This window comes from Catharus ustulatus, chromosome 3 (genome assembly GCF_009819885.2).
Source record: "Catharus ustulatus isolate bCatUst1 chromosome 3, bCatUst1.pri.v2, whole genome shotgun sequence".
NCBI classification, from domain to species: domain Eukaryota; kingdom Metazoa; phylum Chordata; class Aves; order Passeriformes; family Turdidae; genus Catharus; species Catharus ustulatus.
This window is the reverse complement of record NC_046223.1, coordinates 19,332,796-19,354,544: the sequence shown is the minus strand read 5'-3', so window position 1 is coordinate 19,354,544 and position 21,749 is coordinate 19,332,796. Positions and strand designations below refer to the sequence as shown.

The 21,749-nt window shown below is 44.7% G+C and overlaps 1 protein-coding gene across 1 annotated transcript in view; it reads right to left on the bottom strand.

The window, feature by feature from the left end:
- Positions 1 to 15,384, bottom strand: part of LOC116994811 (calpain-8-like) — a 30,703-nt gene extending 15,319 nt beyond the window's left edge. Inside the window, exons 1-8 of the mRNA XM_033056775.1 lie at positions 15,148 to 15,384; positions 12,858 to 12,927; positions 5,217 to 5,335; positions 4,042 to 4,175; positions 3,591 to 3,759; positions 2,633 to 2,716; positions 1,757 to 1,842; positions 340 to 414 (exon numbers count right to left, since the gene is read on the bottom strand). Coding sequence (XP_032912666.1) covers positions 340 to 414; positions 1,757 to 1,842; positions 2,633 to 2,716; positions 3,591 to 3,759; positions 4,042 to 4,175; positions 5,217 to 5,335; positions 12,858 to 12,927; positions 15,148 to 15,384 — 974 coding nt within the window. The remainder of the gene's footprint in view (positions 1 to 339; positions 415 to 1,756; positions 1,843 to 2,632; positions 2,717 to 3,590; positions 3,760 to 4,041; positions 4,176 to 5,216; positions 5,336 to 12,857; positions 12,928 to 15,147) is intronic.
- Between the last annotated feature and the right edge of the window lie 6,365 nt (positions 15,385 to 21,749).

Below are 21,749 nucleotides of genomic sequence, written 5' to 3'. Positions count from 1 at the left end.
GTAAACAGGCTCTTCCCAAACTGGTAATCTGAACTTTTTCATTAGTGTGTAGCATTTAGGCAAAAAAACAAACCTCAGAATGTAGAGCAGCTGAGGTTCATTCTTGCCACCTCATTAATTTTATCACCATCTGGTCTCTATATTTTGGATAAGTGCCGAGTTATGCAAGCTCTAATAAAAGGTAATATTTGAATAGGAAGGGAGATAAATAAGAGACTAACAATGCATGCATGTCATTATTAACCCCTTTGGTGCTGGCAGGTTTTCTCCATCCAATTGAAAGGATTGTTTAAGGCACATAAAATGTCAAAAAAAGGAAGCTAAATGAAAAATTCTCACCAAAACTCTCCATCATCTACTTGCTTATCCAGAGCTTGCTTTTGTTTGGGATCCACATAATTCCACTCAGGAGCACTGCAGACAAAGCACAAAAGCACACTGTTCAGCTGTTGCATTTTATTCTACAGTGAGATCTGAGTTAGAGTCTATTTTGGGCTGATAAAGGAGTATATATTTCTTCAACAAATGGACCTTGTGCCCCTCCAAATGGCACCCTGTAACCTGACTGTGCTGGGCTAGAAATAGACTGCAACAGTATTTGCCACAAATCTGCCTTCAATTGAATCTCCCCTGCCAGGTGCCAGAAGGTACAAACAGACTGGCTGGGTTAGGAGATTCACAGCCTGAAAGTCAGTCAGAGCTTCTGCATTTTAAGATCTATTAGGGTGCCTGAAATCCTCCCTAGGGAAATTATATAACCTTCATTTATTGGGGGTCATGAAAGAACAGGAAAGTAAAAAGGGGAAATCAGATCATTTACTGTGTTCCTCCCTTGTCATTCTGATATTAATATGCTCAGGATGGATTCTGCTCTGATCTGCTCCCAGGTGACAATGCAGTGCTGCACCTGCCTCAGCAAGGTTGTCCCATGGTAAAACAGGTGTGACAAAACCAGGATATGGCATGTGTGTGTACCTGAGGCACTTTACCCTGGGGCTGAGCAAAGCAGATCTGATAAAAGCAAAATTAATTGCAATGTTATCTGTATCCTTAGTTATCATACACCAGCACCCAGGCTGCAGTCAGTCAGGACAGGAAAGTGAAATCTCAAAGTGCTGCATGCAAAAAATATATTGTGGCCCAAATGACAGTAAAATTTATGCCATTCTAAATATACTTTTTAAAAAAGAGGTGTTGTCACTATCGTGCTCCCAAGATTCCAAGATAGTTGAAGCCCAGACAGTTTCTGAGAGATTCGAAAACTCTTGTATCTTTATCTTAGTCAGCATCCTGCTTTTTCAAGATTCTCAGAGGTACCAAATTCTGGTGTGATTTAGAGCTGAGCAACCTCAGAGCCAAAGCAGAGGTATAATGGTTTATCCCTGCTGTAACTCACAGGAGCAGGACTTGTTTTTATATTTTACTTAGGTCCTGGAACCATTGGTAGGATCAATCTGAGAAAAAGTGTCTTGCAAAACAATGTGGCTATGGCTTGCATTGGACCATTAAACACAGAGCTAAGCCAAGAGCTGTTGTCTCTGATGAGAAGGCTCTGCCTGAGGCAGATGTTAATGCCCACTGGAAAGAATGGGTCAATATCCAACGTGGTAATAAATTAATAGTGTTTTATTCCAAGTGATTTAATATCTCTCCTAAATGCGCTTTGTGATTGGATTAACTGCATTGTCCCAATTTAATTTTTAATAGATTCCAAAATACACCAAAGAGAGAGAAGCAGGGGCATATAAAAACCTACTTATCACTCCAAGATCCAGTCCATTCTACTTCACCCCAGGGATTCCTAAGCCTCACTAGTTTCTCTGGCCGTCCTCGGTAATATACCTAAAAGATCGACAACAAACAGAGCCTGAGCACTTCCATTACTCCAATCATCAGAGGGCAATTGTTTTTCAGATAGGATAAAACATGATTTGTGCTTGAGTGATGCAGTCCATTACAATTTGCAATAGTTAAAAAACACTGAGATGCCTTCCATCCTCATTTTGCATTATCCTGTGCCACCAAGTGAGCCATCAGCTGCAGCACTCACCATTTCATATAATGACAGCAACCTGCAAGGAAAATCATCAGCTACAAACAGCAGAATATCTGCATCCTCAAAAGCAGGAGACATTGCACAACACAGCGAGGTTGGGAGGCGGTTATGTGGCATGGACATCTGTGGAATGATTCCAGTTTCAGAGCAGCAGGAACACCTGGGGCTCACTCTGAAGATGGGACTCAGCAGAGTTCGTCAAAGAGGCTTTTAATCTTTTCCCACCAGCTCTGACTGGGAAAGTGCTCACTCCCACCTCACAAAACATAAACATGTGGGGAATTGTTGCCTCCTCTGCTGCTCCTCCTTTCTGTACCCCGAATTTTGGTAATAGCTTGGCCCACCTTCACACTTTGTTGGTACCATACAAGTGGCAGACTGCCCAGTGTGCTCCACACCACTGTCTGCACACAGCTTCTGACCTGGGTTCTACAGGTACCTCCTTTTTCTGTATGAATGTGTGTAATTTAGGAACATTTTTATGGTCAGTCACTGAAAATCATCAGAAAGTTGAAGGCACTGCAGTGTTGCAACTCCAAGCTGGTTTGCATGATGGCCCCAGAGAGGTTTGCTTACCTCCTCTGCTCCAGTGATAGAGTAAGCATGTCCTTTCACCAGCTTCAGACTTGTGATTGCTTCTATTTCAGCTGTAGCAGTAATCTGGAGCAATAAAAGTATGCACATTTACGGTTATATATTGTGTATGAACTGAGTTTTCATAAGCAGATTAATATGGGGGAAGATATCCAAAGTGGTGTGCACAATTAATACCAATATTCTTGATGCAAAGTATATTAAATTAAGGTGAAATCCACAGCAAAAGCTGCAGTTTCATGCCCCTCATGCCCCTCAATATGCGGTCTGAGCACAGAAGAATTTCAAGAATGTGCAATGAAGTCTAAATCCAAATCCAGTTCCCAGCTCAGGTGACAGACCCAGTCACTTGCAAAGACATGTTCACATGAACTTAGCTCTAGCCTGTCTCAGTTGAGGTCTAGTACATAAAAATTGGACTCAGGTAATTCTATACACCATAATGGAAGCAAGATAATGAAACAGGATGTGAAAGGTGTGAAGTTTCCAAAACATGTTCAAGCATTATCTGCAATTTGAGAGTGTTTGCATTACACGTGTCAGTAATCTTTAGGACTGAAAACCAAAGCCAGAATAGACTACAGGCTACAACAAAGTGACTCAGTGAGTTTGCCTCTGGCAGTTGAGTGTCTGGAGCTGAAATCACACCAAATTTGAATGAGAAATGATATTCAGAGAATGCAGTTCCAGAAGACCAGTGGGTTGTTCCCAGCTCTAAGTATTATCACATGCTGTCGTGTAAATAGGGAGACATGATGAGCATTGAGTTATATAGAACCTTGTCCAAATTTTGTGATCAATGAAGACCTCACATTAATTCAGTTTTCTCTTATATCAGACCCTCCTACCTACATCTTACATTGGTCTGGGCTTTTGTCACAGTGTGGGCCAGAGCCCAGAGAAGAGGAGCAAGGAGAATAAAGCTTTGTCAGCCTCTTACATCGATGGAGCAGCCAAGCAGTGAGCCAGCTCTCAGGGCCTTCTGGATGATTTGGTACAGGTTTGAAGGAGCCCTGCACAGCTCATAGGACTCAGAGATGCCTCCAGTAAAATCCTCAAAGCCCTCCACAGTTGACCCTCCTGCTAGAGCTTCATAAGAGCCATTCAACCTGGGGGAGAAATTATAAGAGCTGTACAAGGGTCCATCTCCACCTGAAAACACAAGGTACCACAGAAAGAAGGGTTTATCATTTAGTATCTCTGAATTTGGTTGGCCATCAAAGTGACCTCAGGCAAGAAAATTCAAGCCCCTTGAAATACAGTTGGCAACACCCTTTATGGGCCCAGAGGGAGCTGTAAATGCTGGGTGAGGGGCAGGATGGAGGGTGCTGTGACTGACATCCCTGGTCTGGCCACCAGCCAGGGCACAGCTCCCGCCCAGCCCCACTCACTTGGCGTAGGCTTTCTCCAGCAGCGCGCTCCAGAACTCGCTGCCCTCCTCCGAGTGCACAAAGACCAGCTTCCCGTTCTTGGTGGGCAGCCTGTCGTCCACCACCACGTCCACCCACTCCCCATACTGCCAGAACTGAGGGAAAGAAGAAAATGAAAGATGATGGAGGCTGGTGTGCCCATGTCACCTCCACGCTACCATCCTCCTACCCCTTCACCTGTCATCAGCTCCCCCTGCATAAACCACAGCAGGGTTTGCTCCCAGGCTGGATTCCTCTCCTTTGTAATAGAGAAAAACTCCTCCCAGCTCTGTGAATCGTTCAGCAGGTTTCTCAATGCCACACTAAATTTTGCAGATAGGAAATATTAATGGCATCTTGTTGTGCATAGCATCAAAAACACTCTGAACATGTAAACTGAGCTTGAAGATAGGATCCTCTGAACTACCTCAAGGCTCAAACTTTAGGGGAAAAAAAAAATAAAAATGCCTGTAAAAGTGCCTGTAAAGAGAGGTCATCTAAAGGGGAAGCACTCAATAGTGCTAATCCCTTCTGAAAATACTAGGAAATGAGTGAAACACTGCCAGTGCCAAATTTTGGCCTCAAAGCTAGAAATGTTTACTCCAGGATTTGCTGTATTCACACCACAACACTCAAAGGGGAGCTGGTGGAGGGCTAGGTATGGGTTCTAAAACTTCTGTCCTCACCAGAACAGCTCTTTTAGCAGGGTGAATCAACCTGAGCCTAATCTCCAGTCAAAGCAGGCTGGCTAAATCCCAGCACTCTGACTCCACAGGCAAGGAAATAAAGGCAAAACAGGGAGAGAAAGGGAGGAAGGAGTAGGGACCACACCAGCCTGAACTCACTCTCAATAGCTGGCAGCACCAGAGCTTGGTTTGGGCTCATGCAGCCTGATGATTCAGCTCATTGTACAAAATCTGTGTAATCCCCCAGAGCCCCATCAGCTGCAAGACAGGAAAACCTCACCAGTGAGCAGGTCTCATTTAACATTATTTAACTCTGTTCTTATTTTCTTTCTCTCTGCCCCATCAATTTCATGTATACACTGTAAGTGTTGATTATTTAATGTTTTACAAACAAAAAAACAAAAAAAGTCTCTTTTAGTTAAATAGGAGCATTTTCCTTTTTTATTCTCAACCCCCTGATCATACAGGTACCTGGAAATGAAAGATTCCAGCATAGTCCTTCTGGAAACTCTGAGCCTTGGGGACAACACGGAACAGAATATCTGGATTCAAAGTGAGAGATGCAATGGCAGCTAGGAGCCAGCAATCACCTAAAAACACACATTTCAAGGCAGGAAAGTTCATTAATAACTCCATTAAGTCACACTCTCACCTGGACTAAAATGCCAGCACTAAGAGCTGGAGTCAGTCTTGCTTCAGCAATCCTTTCTTGTTCTGTTATTTCTCTCTTTTGCCTATTTTCCACTCACTCAAACCACACAGGTACCCTGAGCCCTCTAAGGTTTACCATGGTAGTAATTTCAGTGGTTCAGTTTGATTTTGTAATGAAGCTGTGAAAACAGGCTGCTTTACCTGAGCTTGTCAATGCCCTCAGGAGATCAAGAACACCGCCAGAAGGAGAAGGCATTAGAGGCATGAGGGTCACAAAGCATGGCTGGGCAGGACAGAGTTAATGACCTGTGGAACTAAGGAGACTCAAGCCACCACATCTGGGGCAGACCAGGGCTTAGGAGACATCCAGGAGAGGGAAAAAGCTCTGGGTTGATAGAAGGATGGTGGGACTTGTATTCCTATCTTTTGGAGAAGATTCAGTGGATAGCAGGAACATTTGTGGGCCCTTTCTTTGAAGGTCTGAACTCGAACTTAGAGCTATTCCCAGAGATTGCCAAGCAGCCCGATGGAAGCTGAAGTCTCCTGGGACCTTTGTGAGGTGTCCTTTCTTTGGTCATTCCTTATTCTGGAAAGGCAGGGCTTGCCCAGCCCTCCATGGAGGATGTGTGCCTTGCAGCTGGAGCAGTTTGCTGGGATGGTTACCTGATTATTGAGGGTTGGAGGCTGGGTAAGCAAAACCTCTATCACACCAAAGGTGTGGGAAACGCGGTGACTCGTGGTGTTTGCGCACTGCAAACAGCAGGAGGGACTCCTGTGACTCTGTTTGATTTCTGAGGTCTGCAGAAAGCCTAGCAAAACAAAACTGCTCTGAAGGTACTAACATTTTCCTGGTTCCCTGAGGATTATCCGTGCCAAGACATAGTTCCTTTGGCGGGTGCATATTCTGCAGAAGGAATTGGCATCGCAGTCCTTGCGAATTCAGAAACCAAGGAAAGAGTTTAATCTGCAGCAAGATTGAACATCCTAGAGCAGCAGTTAACTCTTTATATTGACTTGGGATTTATGGTTTAATGCCATGGTGAATACAAGTGTAAAAGTAGGATGAAGGGACTTTCCAGGTGCTCTCTGCTGCCCATACCCCACGGGGAGAGACCCAGAGCTCCTGTGAGCTGCTCTGAGGAACCTCTGTAAAGGAGTGTCCCTGGTGTGTAACCACCTGGGCTGCCTGGTCACACTATGGCTCCAAACCCATGATGTCCCATATGACACAGTTCTACCTGTTGGGGCAGCTCAGGCCTTTCTCCAGAGGATGGAAAATCCATTCTTAGTATGAGAGGTGCTGTTTGAGCCTTCCCCCAGGATTCTCTGCCTTATCTTGGCTGCCACATTCAGAAAAGAGCATTCAAGCTGGAAGGAGGCAGACAAATGGTTGGATTGCCTGCTTCTCCCCCATGCACCTGCATTTTTTATGAGAAGAGGTTAAAAAAATTTGTCCTGCTCATCCTATACAAATGAAGTTTGAAGAGGAATTGTGAGGTAGGTTAAATGCTACTTTGCAGAAAGCTGTTAGAGGCAAGAGCTCTTAGTTGAAAGATAATATTTCCTTTGCAGAGAAGGAGATAAAATAAAAGGATTTTGACATGTTTAAAGTGGAAATAGGGAAAGGCTGATGCTCTGCATATAGAAAAGAAAGTCCAGAAACCTCAGACTATACAACATCTATGAGCAAAATCCTTCTATGGGGGGCTCAACTTGCTGGCTTGGAAGTTTCCTCCTAGCCTTAGGTACTTACATATAAAATAAGCAAAACTATCAGTGCACAAGGTGTGGCTTTAAGAACATTCTCTCCTAAGGAAATGTAGATGCAGGGAAAAAATGAGACTGAGAGCACTCAGATCTGCTTTGTAGCTATTTCTTTGAGGCTTTTCTTGGTACAGCATATGCCTTAAGCTGTTATAATTTCTGTTTTCCTTGAAGAGGTAGAAATAATGGTGATAAATCTGGGGAATGGATTTTCAGAGGAGGAAGATGAAAAGCTGTATCAAGCCAGAACTGAAATCCTCATTTTTCTGATGCCCTGGCTGTCCTTGGCATGCTATGAAGTGCAGAAGCTTGTTTCCCAGGAGGTGACAAGGTGGGTGCCTCTGGTGTTCCTGCTGTGTCCCTCCACCCTGTGAGACCAAAGAATGCCTGCAGCAGTGACAAACTGGTGCTCTCCCAATGTGCAACATCTGGGTTTCCCCTAAAATCCTGGCCAGGATTTTAAAGTCAGTGAGTGAGAAACTACTCCAGGTTTTGCTGAGGATGGTGTATGTTGGATGAACAATCAGGCAGAAGATTTGGTGAAATGAGGGAGGTTTCCTTAAATATGTTGTTTCCTTCCTTATCAAAAAGCATTTCTGCTCACCATAGGGGTTTAAAGTTGCAGCATTTCAGCTTATAAAAATAACTATTTTTTTAAAAACAGCTTTCTCAATATTAGCCCTCCAAGGCTAAATCACTTATGGATACATATCACTTCTTCTGTTTAGTCTCATATTTCATGAACAAAAGTTTCAGACGAGTGCCAAATTGTTTGTAACCCAGCTTGATTTCTGGATATGAAGTCATTTGAAATGGCAGTAAAGTGAAATTTTGTTTTGGCTTTTTGTTCTGTTGGTTTTTTTTGGTTTTTTTTTTCAATTTAAGCAATCCTGACCTTGAGTTTGTAGTGGAAAGGGTAAATATGAAGCCTAGTTGTGCTTATTTCCTCTCTGTGTGTATGTATATATATGTATATGTGTGTATATATATATATACACATGTGTGATCCTGGAGAATTACTTTGACTTTTAGTGCACTTGGAACAGAATCCCTCGCTGCTCACAGATGTCCTGAGTTGGCTCATGCTCCCAGTGCTGGCCAGGCAGCTCCTGGTTTACAGAGATAATTAAATTGCTGCAGCGGATAACGAATCCTTGGTGACCCGGCAGCCCAGCGACTCCTCCGTATTGATGATGTTTACCCAAGCATGCTCCACTTGCAGAGGCCATAAAATAAATGAGAAATTTGATTCATTTCAGTTGCTCCAGAGCTGTGCTCAGTCTCTGTTCAGCTACCATCAAAGTGTCTAGACACAGAGCATCTAAACTCTCCTTTGACTCAAAGATGGCAAGTTTCAGCCAGAAGTCCAAGTGTCTGGTTCCAGGATGCAACCAGGCAGCACAGAGGCATTTCTGTCCTGGCTGTTCTGGCTTGTTGCTGTTTCAGCAATGCCTGGTGTTCAGAAAGGATCCAAACCCAATGCTGTGGCTTCCTGGATTGCCAACAGCTCTGACTCTCAGCTTTAGTCTCTGCTGGAAGCCCTTGCTCAGAGCTTGTAGTACCTGGGGCATCACACCAGGCAAACAAAGGAAGCACTGACCCACCAGCTTACAATTTATGGCAGTGAAAGTTTCCTCTGCTTTGAGATTTCTAAAGATTTGCTGAGGTTTTCTATGGGAATTAATTTTGTTCTGCAGCTGTGTACACAAAGGCAAAGAAGAATCCAGCAACAGAACAGGTTTTCTTCTCCTTGGGGTCTTGGGGTTGTTAGTGAATGTATTTTTTCTATCAATAGGATAAACTTGCTAGAACCAGGATCTCCAATATCCCTGAGCCCATGGGATTGAATGTCAGAAGGGCCATGTATCAATGTCTACAGCAAAATAAGTTAACAAATCCAGTAACTTTATAGTACTCCTACCTACAACCACTTCAAAGACTCCCTCAACACATATCAGATCTATCTCAGAGCTGTCAGGCTTTGGTTTGTTCTCCAGGATACCTCTAATCTCCCCAAATCTGCCTGTAGGATGAGGCATGCACAAAGCACAGTTGGAGTGGGCTCCTGGGCTGGTGTGGGCTGGTGCATTTGCCTTGGCTTCAGGGAACTCCTCCAGCTGCCAGCCCAGGGAGCTGCCTGCCTGGAGTGGCCTCTGGGCATTCAGAACAAAAGGCAACTCATGAATATAAATAGGGTGGATCTGGAAAGCTAATATTAAACTGAGGGGGTTTCGGTATGTTTTATATTATTTAAATTAAATTTATGCCACTTACTTCTTAAGAACTTCTGCAAATATTCCTCAGGTTAACTTATTCAGATAGCAGCAAGAAAACTTCATAAGTCACCTTTAATAACTAAGACTATGTGACTACATTTCAAGTTGTTACTAGGCCATCAAAAAAAATATGGTTCAAAGAACATTTAAAACATTCCAAGACTTTCAAGTCCCCATCAAACTTCCCAAGCTGATATTCATCTCGCTTACAGCTGTTGTCAAAGAAATAGGTTTAATGGAGTGAGAACAACTCTAGGTTTTCTTGCTCCTTTTGTTCATATAAACCCAGACCTGCAGTACTATTTTTGAAAGAAAAGAAACACGTCAGAGACTGTTATTAAAAATAGGCTCTATTTCCCTAAAGGATGTGTTACCCAGTCACATACGTGGCTTATGTAAATATGTAATCAGGGTCTGTTTCAAATAGAAGTGTTTTACATGAGGGTTTTAGTAACAAGGACTTTGATATTCAAAGTATGGATCAAATACCAAAAAAGCTTAGTATGCCTCAGAGATGTAAAGCAAATACCTGAAGGCTAGAAGGGAAGTCCCTTGCCTGCAGTTTATTTTTGTGAAGGGTCAGTGTGCATCATAGAAGCAATTGTAAGCAGCCTTGCAGAAATGAATTGGATTATCTTTCATTATTTTTTCTTTTTCTACTTTTTTTTTTTTTTTTTGTGTGTGTGTGTGTTTATAATAGCAGAATCGGATCTTGGGGCTTTTTTTTTAGGTTTTGGATAGTTTTCAGGATCAGGCTTTGGGTAACTGCCCATTAAAAGCTGTTAGGAAAACCCAGAGCAAAGCACCATCCCCAGATTCACAGGAGGTTTTGGGGTCCAGTTCTGTTGTTACCCTGGTGTGATGGATTTTGGCACTGATGTCTCCAGAGAAAGCCCATTTAGCACAAGGGATTGGGACACCACAGAAATATTCAGCAGGTGACAGAACCAGAAGAGGGCTCAGAGTATTTGTATTCAGTTTCTAGGCTAAACACAAATAATGCACTGGCCTCTTCTAGTTTAAGAACAGATAATATTTTTCAGTCCTATAGCTTGTAAACTGTCTGGGAAAATGAGGTTTTACTTCAGGTGTATGTTCTTAAATTTTTTTTATGCCATTATAGAAACTTTCCAAATAGGACGTGACAAGAAATGTCAGTTTTACTGCTTATATGAGCCATTCTGCTGAAATACAATAAGTGATTTCCCCAAACTCTGTTACAGCATCCACCAAATAAATATCCTGGAGCAAGTGTATGATTGGCCATCTTATTTTTAGCATTTGGAGTACAAGCCCAGGAATTTGGAGTACACACCAGGGAATTTTTAGCAATTGCTTTAATAGTGCTGTGTTTACAAGAGCAGCACTGGTGTTATTTATCGCCAACGACTTGCAGAAATTGTTTCAATCTCATTTGCACAATGGATGTGCTGGAAGACCAGTGAGGTCAGGAGCACTGCAGTTAGCAGCACAGGAGGGAGAAAGGCTGATTTCTCTGCGCCTAATCTATCAAATTCTCATTACAAGAGTTCCAGCTTTCTCGCCTCTCTGTGCAGTCAAGGGTTTGCTGCTGCTGTCCTCTGCAGCTGGATCTTATCAGCGAGGCAGGCAGGGAAGGCAGCTGCTGCTGCAGCTCCCAGGGGAATGAATCCCCTCACAGCTCCCTTCTGGCCACTTGCACAGCAGCTCTGTTTAGCCAAACTGCAGAGAAAATGGGAAAGGAAGGTTTTTTATGATGAGTGTCTGGGAGAGGATGAGTGCTGCCTGAGAGATGCTGCCCTGATTCAGGGAGCTGAGCAGCACTGCTTTGTTTGTCTGAGAGGCTGGTTCCTGGTTGCTCCTGTCCCTGCTCACAGCTCTACATGGATGCTGCCCAAGCAGAAAGGAGGGTTCTGCATGAATTGGAACAATTTGTTTGTTGTGGATGGTATTCCAGAGCTTACATTCACTGTTCATTTCTTTCTGATGTGGTCCTTGTTCCTAACTCATACTTGGACCATCCTGCTTGATGACACATCACAGACCCAGCCCCTCTACTAAACCAGTTCCTGCTCTGTTCCCTGGTTGTTGTGTATTTGTTTTGTGTGAAACTGAGGCAGACATTCGCTCTGCCTTCCAAATAAAAGAACCTAAGGACTAGGCTACAGCAGAAAACTTGCCTGGTGTCCCACTCTTGCCTCAGGGCAAGTGCTATCATTATTAGGTTGGCATCCACCTCTGTCTTAAGAGGTCAAAAGCAAACCAGTTTTCTGTTCCACATAATTACAGTAATTTCACGATTATAACCCGCACCGAGTATAAGCTGCACTTCCGGGTGCCAGCAACTTTTCATTCTTTGTCCATACATAAGCCGCACCTGATTATAAGCCGCACATTACAATACAGAGTGTGATAAAAGGTATCTATTCTATCACCATCTGTTGAGGGTGGGGGCAGTGATCCTTATCTCCGTGGGAGATATTCTGCTAATGGGCCATCCATTGAAACCAGGCAGGGCATTGTTCTTTATCTTTTCACAACCCATCCTTCCTCCAGCCAGTCATTTTCTGCTAATGGCCATTGAGTCCCACTGTGTGACTGATAAAATTACTGCATCCCATTGGAAGTTGCTCCAACCAGGGGGAAGAGCCCAACATTTCTTACCAAAATAAAAACAGAGGTTTTGGGACACTAAGGGAGCCCCTTTTTCCACTGGACTCCAGAGGAAAACCGGATTTCTCCACATCACCACTGGACCTCCGGAGGGAAACTGCAGCTTGTACAGGAGCACTGCTCCAACTGAATCATATCTGTCACTGCAGGAGGATGCAGCCACCATTTAATGGGACTGCTGCCAACACCCTGCCTGACAGGGTGTCAGGTTGTACTCTGACTTTGTCAGGGTTTGGAGTTTGTTTCTTTGTAGTACTGTATTTCTATTTTAATTTCCCTAGAAAAGAACTGTTATTCCTAATTCCCATATTTTTGCCGGAGAGCCCCTTGATTTCAAAATTATAATAATTTGGAGGGAGAGGGTTTACATTCTCCATTTCAAAGAGAAGCTCCTGCCTTTCTCAGCAGACACCTGTCCTCCAAACTAAAACAGCAACTTTTTGTTCTTTGTCCATATATAAGCCGCACCTGATTATAAGCCGCACTTTGGGTTCGGACCAAAATTTTAGTCAAAATGGTGGGGCTCATAATCGTGAAATTACTCCAGGAGACAGTTTGGTGTTTTCCAATTTTGACATAGCTCTTACAAGCCCACATACACCCAGTCTCAGGCAGCAGGGCTGGTATCTGGGTCCTCTTCTTGGGTGTCTGTCCCTCCATACTATGTCTGGGAGATAGCCAATAAAATGGTCCATGTGCCAGGAGTTTTAAAATGAAGCTTCATTTATTTTTCTTCTTCCAGAACAAAATTCAGAAGCACTGTACTTACCCAGCTCTCCTTGGCAGACATCTGTTCGGGTAGCTCCTCCAATTATAAACTGAGGGTTGGCACACAACTCCTGGAAAGACACAATTTCAAAGTTTGCATCACCCTTTCTGGTCTGAAAAGTTCCCTTTTCTTGTTCCTTGTTTCAGTATTCAAAACCTATTAAACACTGAACACTTCATTAAAATTATATCCTTAGTCCTCTGTCTGATTAACACGGTCCCAGGACAAAATTTCTTTATTAAAGTGAGGGCTGCAAGTTTTGGTTTTGGTTGTTTTGTTTTTTTTGAGGCAAATCCTGATGCCCTTTGCTACTAGGCACTGTCAGTGATACTACCAAGAACTTTTCTAATGTGGAGACAGAGGTGAAAATTCACATCTACACCTACACAGGCATTTACATCTTATTTCATCTTGCTGAGATTTTGGCTCAAGCAGCACAGATGAGTTTGTGACTGTGGCTGCTGCCTGTGCCACTGGAACTGGGCTGAGTTCCCAGTGCCAACAATGTGGAGGATGTTCCCCCACCCTGACCCTGCTTCCTGGGAGGCCAACCACACAAATGTTTTTATTAGCACCAGCCCCCCTTTCCTCCTGGCTCTTGGGGCCAGCCAAGTGCGTTACGGCAATGACTGTCACTCCTATCCCAGCTCTGAGCTCTCCAACAACTCATGGCCTATATTAGGAAGTCATTGTTGTCTCTTCAGAAACAAAAGCCTTTTCTGTTTTTCTGAGCATTTTCCATGAGCTTCTGGATGGCAGCAAGGAGCAGTTTATGGGAAGCCTAACTCGGCAAGCAGGGTTGAGGACAGTTTAGGCAGTCGCTGGCTCTCCTCGGGAGCTGCAGTTATCAGCTCTGAGTATCCCATGGAGAGACAGAGGCAACCCAGGACTTCTTGTACACGATGAAGAGCCAGTCTGTGAATCTTCCCTCCAACAGGAACCATCTCAGCTACATCCTTCTGCGTCTGTCCAGTGGAGAGGGGTCCAGCAGCAGGTTACCCACCACACAGAGGGTGGCTTTGTGTAATTTTTCCTCTTCTCCCTGCAAAGTGCTGCACCTGGTGTCAGTCAGCTGCTATGACTTATTATTCACCCAGATACCTGTCCTTCCTGAGCCACTCCCAAGTGCCACATGCACCTTTCACACAGCTGAGTTTCCCCTCAGGGGTCCCACGGGCTGGTTTCTGGCAGGCGGGGCTGGGACATTTAACCCTGCTGGATCTCAGCCCTCAGTTATTCCTTAGCCTGCTATGCTTGTGGCTGTGTCTGCCTGCAGCAGGCTCAACACTGCTCTTGTATGAGAAACCCAAGTCTAATTCAATGAGTTTTCTAAGGCTGATCTTCTCCAAGGATAGGCAAAGCCAAGAAACACATCCATGGGATTTGTTGAGGCAACATCCAGCTGCTGATGGATAAATGGGGTTGCCAGAGTTATTAAACCTGGAGCTACTAAACCTGCAAGTTTCTGTTTCTCACTTTTCAGGTAAAAAAATAATAAAGTCCAAAGCCTCGAAATTTTCTGTTTTTCTCATTCTCCTTTCCTCCACCAGATGGAGGTAAGTAATTTGAGGGGAGAGGAATCCTTTCCTCTTTTTTAAAAATTTATTTCTTGATGTTCTAAAATTACAAAGGAGAAGTAAGTGGGGACAGAAATAAATGACTGAAAAATGAGAGTGCAGAAAAAATCTCTGAAGCCCTGATTTTGTGACTTAAAAAAAAAAAATCACCATCTAATCTTTGCTGATGAAAATTACTTTCTTAGAATCAGAGGCTAGGATATACACATTTAGGTAATAATATTTCCAGTCAGCTGCTATTTAACTGTTCCAGGCAGCTTGGAGTGAGGCAGAGGATTTTGTTTAGGTATTATCCTGATTTCCTGAGGGGCACAGCGACAAGACCTTGGTGTGGGTGCTGTTACAAATGACAGTCCATGGCTCCTGGGGTGGCCCATGGTCTGGCTGGATATATGTGGGGCTCTGGCATCCATCTCTGCATTTCACCCTGGACTTGTAGCACTCTGAAGCTGGGATGGGTAAGGAGAAAGCAGGTTGCAATGAAGCAGTTATAGGATTTCCTGCTTTATAATGGGCTTAGAAGGTGAATCCTACCCCCTTTCCAGCCTTGCTTCTACCATGGAAGTAAAGTAAGATAGAATTAAGGATAAAAGACACAGAGGAGCAGTGGATATTCCAGCTCACCAGTGATTTAACCTGGATGTTCAGCTGGGCTTTGGTTAGATTTGAACCCAGTGAAATACAGTGTTATCTCAGCCACAGAGCACTCTTACCGTGGGGCGCTTCCAGACTATCCCCTGAGTTTTGAAGGAATGCGGTCCCAGGTCCCGGTAGCCCAGAGCAGAAGGACAGGCTGGGAACTCCTCATCCTTGAACAGAGTGCCAGTCTGCAGGCACTGCTGCTTCAGGGCTTCATAGTCCTGCTTCAGATACTTGATGGCATTCCTGTTGGATCCGAGCCCGTCCGCCGCCGCGCGTTCCTGGCACAGCCTCTCCGTGACCCTGGACATGCTGCCCACCCTCCCAGCGTGTGCTGCAGCTCTGCCTCTGCCTCTGGGGCACAGACAGCAGGTGAACTGGGCGGGCAGCAGGCTCGGGTGGAGCCCAGGGCTGCCCCAAGTGCTCCAGCAGCCCTGGAGGGAGAGGCACCAGGAGAGCAAATATGTACTGGGAGACGGGCGGGGAGGCACAGCCAGCACGGCTGGGATTATGGGCACTGCCTGCTGCTACTCCCATGCTGTTTGCCTTGTTTGTTGGCCCTTTTAAAAACACTCTTTTAGCAAGAAGCCAGGGAGAGCTTTTTGCAGGCACACCTGTTAACAGATGGAAAGAGACTGTGTGTATTCCGTGTGCTGAGTGTCAGGTTTAAGGACCAGTCCTTTAAAAATCCAGGTGAAGATGGTTCAAGACTCCTTTCCTCCTTCTGAAATTGGGCACTATGCTGTTGGAGAGTTGTGCAGTCACCAAATGTGGAGCTGGATATCTATTGCTACAGCTTACATGGCTATGGAGATGCCATGGAGTTTTAAAGCTAGGGAAAATTGAACCCACTTCTGGCTTAAACAACGAGTTTTCTTTAAAAGATCCCCCTCTCTGGTACTCTCAAAGCAGTATGAATTTATAATTTAATTTATTATCAACAAGAGTTGTGAAGCTGACAGAGCTAGAGCTGGCCACTTGCAGAGGGCAAGGATATAACACAGCAGCGTGACCTAGGCCAAAAATGGGAAATTGTTTCACCAGATAGGAGGGAAGCTGGTAAGCCCTGCTACCCCTCTCTAGTGCCACCTCAGGCAGAAGTCACTAAAATGTCCCCAGCTATAAAAACAGGGTCTCATCTCAGCTCCTGAGAGATTACCCATCATATTTACAGTCTTTTGGTGGTGTTTCCTGCATATAAAATATTTACAGGCAGAAAACAAAGAAAGCCTTCTGTGCAAAAGGCTTTATAGACTTTAGGAAATAGGTTCCTGCTCTTGTAGGATCAAAACTCCATTTCTACCCTAGCAACCCCATTTTATACTGACACAGGGGTCCACAGCTCCCTGGCAAGGTGGCTGCATTTGTAGGTTTAGGAACTGAGGGAGGAAATCTTTTCCATGGAGCACAGCTGCTCTCTGCTGTCATCCTGTGTAAGGGCTGGGATTCCCCAGCAAAGCCACCCGTGTCCAGCTGAGACTGGGTAAACAGGAACCCTGTTTGCCAAGGAGCATGTTTGATGACTACCTCTAGGTAAATTTAGACAGAAGGTGTGGGGAAGGGAAGAGAGAATTTTGAAGGAATGAAACCTGGTGAGATAAGGAGTCCAAAGAGAGGCTAGCCGGGTTGCTTGTCTGCAAATATTTGGAGAGAGTGAATGCAAAGGAGGAAGTAAAATGACTTGGTCACTTCCAGGTTGGGCTGAAGGAATTAGTATACCAGTTACCCCAAAATTAAACTAATTCTGTTGAAATTGAATAAAGGAAAAGGGTGGCCAGCATTTTATCCCTGTTGCATTTCAGTACTTCCAGGCATGTCTGTGTACTGAACCAGAGTGTGGAGTGGAATAACAAAAGGTTGAGGCGAGGGTTTTTTCTTCCCAGGGTGGATTTTTTTTCCTGTCAAATAGACCCACTCAGGGGTACCTACTTTTTTTGCTCATGAGGCAGAACACTGCTTTCTTTCCCCACCCTGCCTCAGTGCCCTGTGCTGAAACTTCCTCTCTTCCTGTGGGAAATGGGAGGAATGCTCCCACTTTGCTGTGATTGCTGCAAGCTGCAGATTTGGCAGCGCTGCTCATGGAAAAGCACGGTGCTCTAGCAACTGGAAAAGGTCATTTTGAACAATTGGAATATTTTGTTTTCCATGTACTTTTTCAGACACATACTTGATGTGCTGTGTGCTCTGTAACTGCAGTTGCCACTGGATGAGAGCAGGCACAGCAGGGTGAGCCCTTGTGCATCACCAGAGTGTGACAGGGAAAGACAGATGAGAGACAGGAGCACCTCCCCTGTGGAGACAGGCTGAGAGAACTGGGCTTTTCAGTCTGGAGAAGAAATGGCTCCAGAAAGGCCTTAGAGCACCTTCCAGGTCCTAAAGGAAGCTACCAGAAAGCTGGAGAGGGAATTTTCACAGGGTCTGTAGTGATAAGACGAATGGGAATGTATCTTCAGACTGACAGAGGGGAGGTTTAGATGGAACATTAAATAGAAATTCTTCACTGTGAGGATGGTGAGGCTCTGGAACAGGTTTCCCAGAAAGGTTGTGGATGTCTCATCCCTGGAAGTGTTCAAGGCCAGGTTATGTGAGCCTTTGGGCACCCCATTCTAGCGAAAGGTGCCCCTGCCCATGGTAGGGAGGCTGGAACAAGATGATATTTAAGGTCTCTTCCAGCACAAACCATTCTATAATTCTATAAAACAATCAGATTTTAATAATTAATTTCAGTTTTCTCATTTGGAAAGAGGCTGAGGACAGCCCTTTTCTCTGGGGGAGGCTTGGACCAGGTGGCCACCCAGTGTGTCCACCACAGCTACTTGGTTCTAGTGATCTGTCACACCACTTTTCCAAGCTTGATTAGCAGCAGCATGATTTATGATTTATTTTGTGTGGAATGTGATGCACAAGCACCATCTAGAGGATATAAAGAAGAGGAGATTATGAGGACTATTGTTGACTACACTAATAGTTGCATTATAGGAGAAAAAAGTTTTAAGGTTCTTTATTACTCAGAACTGCTGCTGAAGTGGCATTAACCCCTGGGGTTAATAGCTATAACAATTATTCTGACTTTTGTTGCTTCTGGGATTTGCATATTTGTGCCTGGCTCTACTTGCTTTCCTTTCCCTCTCCCCCTTTCTTGATGATAGCAAGAGGATGAGGGGAGTAAGGAAGAACCAATTAAACCAGAAAAATGCATCTGCATGTCAAAGAAGGGACTGAAAATTCCATGCACTCAGGACTGTTCTGTTTATGGGGAAATCTTTAAAAGAAAATGCCTGCCAATTACCCAGCAGTTTCAGACACATTCCTTGTATAGTACATTAGAGAGAAACGAGAGGGCTCTCCTGTACTGCAGCACTTGGCTAATGAGGATGAAATCTGCTTTGCTGTACTGTAGACCCTGCAGCATTAAAACAGACCAGTTTCATTCTGAAAGCTTGCCTTCTCATATTCTAGATGTATGGGTTCCTACCCACCTGTTTCTGCAAAAATTGAGTGACTATCAGTAGGAAAACCTTTGGGAGCTATGAAAGTCCCTAAATGTTTGTCTCTAAGATTGTTGTTTTAGTGGTTGCAATATTTTATCCAAGTGTTTGGGGAGGGAAGGGTTGCTGCAAGCTGTAGCCTGGCAGGTTCCCTATTGGGAAACACATGTGAAATTAGCTCTGATTCTGCTTGGCTGTTTTATAAAAGCCATATAATTGCTGGTGCCTGAGGAGGAGGAAGATGATATCCTGCAGAGATAATGCCTGTACCCCACATGTGAAGCTCCACAATACGAGTTGGGCTGATCCAAAGTGACGGTTCAGCACTGGGAAGGAAAGCTGGATTTTGCAGGACAGCCCAGGTCTTTCTGATAGCTCACACTGAAAAGGCCAGGCTGGAACCACCTTGTGATTTTGGGGAAAGCTCAGTACCTCTCCGGATCCCAGCCTCAGACAGGAAAGCAATTCCCTGCCTCACAAAGCATCACTACTGCAAGCCTCTTCTCCTGGGAAAACACCTTCATCCCAACGAGGACAGGGCAGTTCCTGGGAAGGAGAACAGGAGCCCAGAAGGTGTGTGGGCCCATTCCTCCCTGCCTGAGCTGTTGGGCATCTGTTCCCCAGTGTCCATGTGCAGTAAAAGGACAGAGGAGCAAGAGGGAGGAGGGATGATACAAGACAGAGCAGCTCTGAGTGACTCACTCACAGTTGCTGAGTGTAGGCACAGGAAGGACGAGCCCATCCTGCTGAAACTCCATGCTGTGAATGGCAGCTGGATGCTCCTTATCAGGAATGAGCTGCTGCAGCAACAGCTGAAACCACTCAGTTGCAAAATGTGAGAGCTGGTGACTTCTCTGAAGAGCTGCAGGGAGAATAAGGAGAAATCAGATTTCTTTTTCCTTCTGAAATTGCCTGGTTTTAGGGAGACACAAGTGGGTAGCTATTCATGGAACTGCTACTTTCACTTAAGAGCATTACATTGGTCTCACAGTCAAATGGAAATCACCTCTTTCTTTAAAGAAAATGGGCATATTGTGTGACTGTGTAGAAAATGAAGGAATTGGCTCACATAGTGAGTCAAAAGAACTTAATTCCCTCAGATTGTGGACTCCCATCCACATCTACTGCTGGGCTGGAAGTGGAAGAAGCTGACTTATGGATTTACCTGGCTGCAGAGCACTTTGTGGGTGGGTGCTGTTCAGATGACTGCTGGGACAGCCAACCTCCCAGATAATAAAATAAATTCAAGATTACACCAATAAATCTTTGTCATGTCATTAAACCACACGGGACAATATGGTCCCTATACATTTGGAGCCAATCTAACAAGGCTGAGTGGCAAATATACATCTTCCCTGCATTGCCCAGGTGCCTCTCCCACTGCTGATTGAATCCTTGCTGGTTGTGTTCCTTTCTGGCTTTTTTCCCTTCTGTTCCTCTCTTCTTCCATTTGGCTCAGTCTCAACCCTCATTGCACCGCAGAGACTCCAAGAAAACTCGGACTAAGCACAGCAGCCACTTAAGAGTCTTGCACACACTTGGTCTTGATCATCATCCAGCAGAGGCTGGCAGCTGTCAGCAGATTATAAAGTGGTCTGTGAGTATCATCTGTGGGGAGCATAAGAGATAGCTAAGAAAAGCAAAGTAATTAATATGACAAATTTTCAACCCAGCTAAAACTTCTGCATCTGCTGGAAAACAGCTAGAGCAGAGGAGTTTGCAAACCAAAACTGGTTTTGTGGGCCAGTGAAAACCACTGCTTTGAACTAACTCTGGTTTCTTTAACCCTGACCCTTGTAAAACCAGAGAAGTCTGACCTGTGGCAGCTGTTCAGATTCAAACCACTGCATGGAGCCAAATAAACACTTTTTGAGCAGCTCTACAGCTCCCAGATCCATCAGGATGCGACACAGGCGCTGTTGTCTCCTGGACCCTTGCCTGTGAGATAACTCACAGTGCTTAAGAAATCTAAACAGCTGAGCAAAACCATCCTGCAGTGCCACTCTGTGTCCTGCTCAAGCTTCAGCACAGCCATGCTGGAGACCTTGGCTAAAGGCACATCTTCAATTGGGAGCACACAGCTTATGGCACATAATATAACATTACTGGATCTGCTTCTAGCTCTGTGATTGATTTCCCATGTACTGCTAAAAATGCCATTATTCTCTTTATAAGGAGAGCCCTTCTGACCCACAGGGGACAGGAGGTGTCTCCAAAGCACAGTGAAGTTGGACTGTGCCTCGCCAGGTTTGGACAACCAGGTGGTATCAGGGCTGTTTTCCTGCATGGCCATGATCTACAGACAGGTGTTGCTCCCACCATTCGTACCTAACTTCAAAAAGATCTCGGGGGCCTCCTCTGCCACACTGGGAACTGAATGGGCAATGCTTAGCTCTTTTTCCTGTTTAATGGCAAAGGCTTCCCATGAACAAGTGGGACTGTGCTGAGCTTAGGAAATGATAAATTATGAAAGTGCAAAACTAGAAAGCAAACAGACAGTGGTACACAGTGTTTTGGAGCACCATGTACCAGCAGCAAAGGAAAACTTCCCACCACATCTCAGCAAACAGTACTTCCAGTAATTTAATGTTCTTTAAGCATTTTTCAGGCAATAATGTTCATTTTAGTCAGATAGGATGGCTCCAAACCACCGTTTCATGCATCCAGGACTTGGAAAACTGTGTTCAAAAAGAGGTGCCTGTCCTTCCAGGGCAGTGGGTGCAGCACAAAGGGCTCACAGCCTCCGTGTGCTGCCCAGGGAACACTGCCCAGCACCAGCACGGCCTGAGTCAGACCTAAAATATGAAACAAATGGTTTGAAAACTCCCTCGGAGGGTTGCTGTTCTACGGGGGTGCCAGCAGCAGCATTTCAGCCATTCTTGGCAGCAAGTCACTGCCAACACGGAGATGTGATCTCTGCTATTTGCAATGTTCAAAGCTGTAACAAGGTGATAACACGGGGTGCAGATGTACCACAGTGGGATTTGAGCCATATTACGGTTTCTCTTCCTTTTATTTTGTTGGGTTTTGGGTTTTTTGGGGTTTTTTTGTTGGTTGGTTTTGGGGTTTTGGGATTTTTTTTTTGTTTAATTTTTTTGGTGGTGGTGGTGGGGTTTTTTTGTTGGTTTTTTGGGGGGGCTGTTTTTTGGTTTTTGGGATTTTCAGGGAGTTTGGTTTGGTTGGGTTTT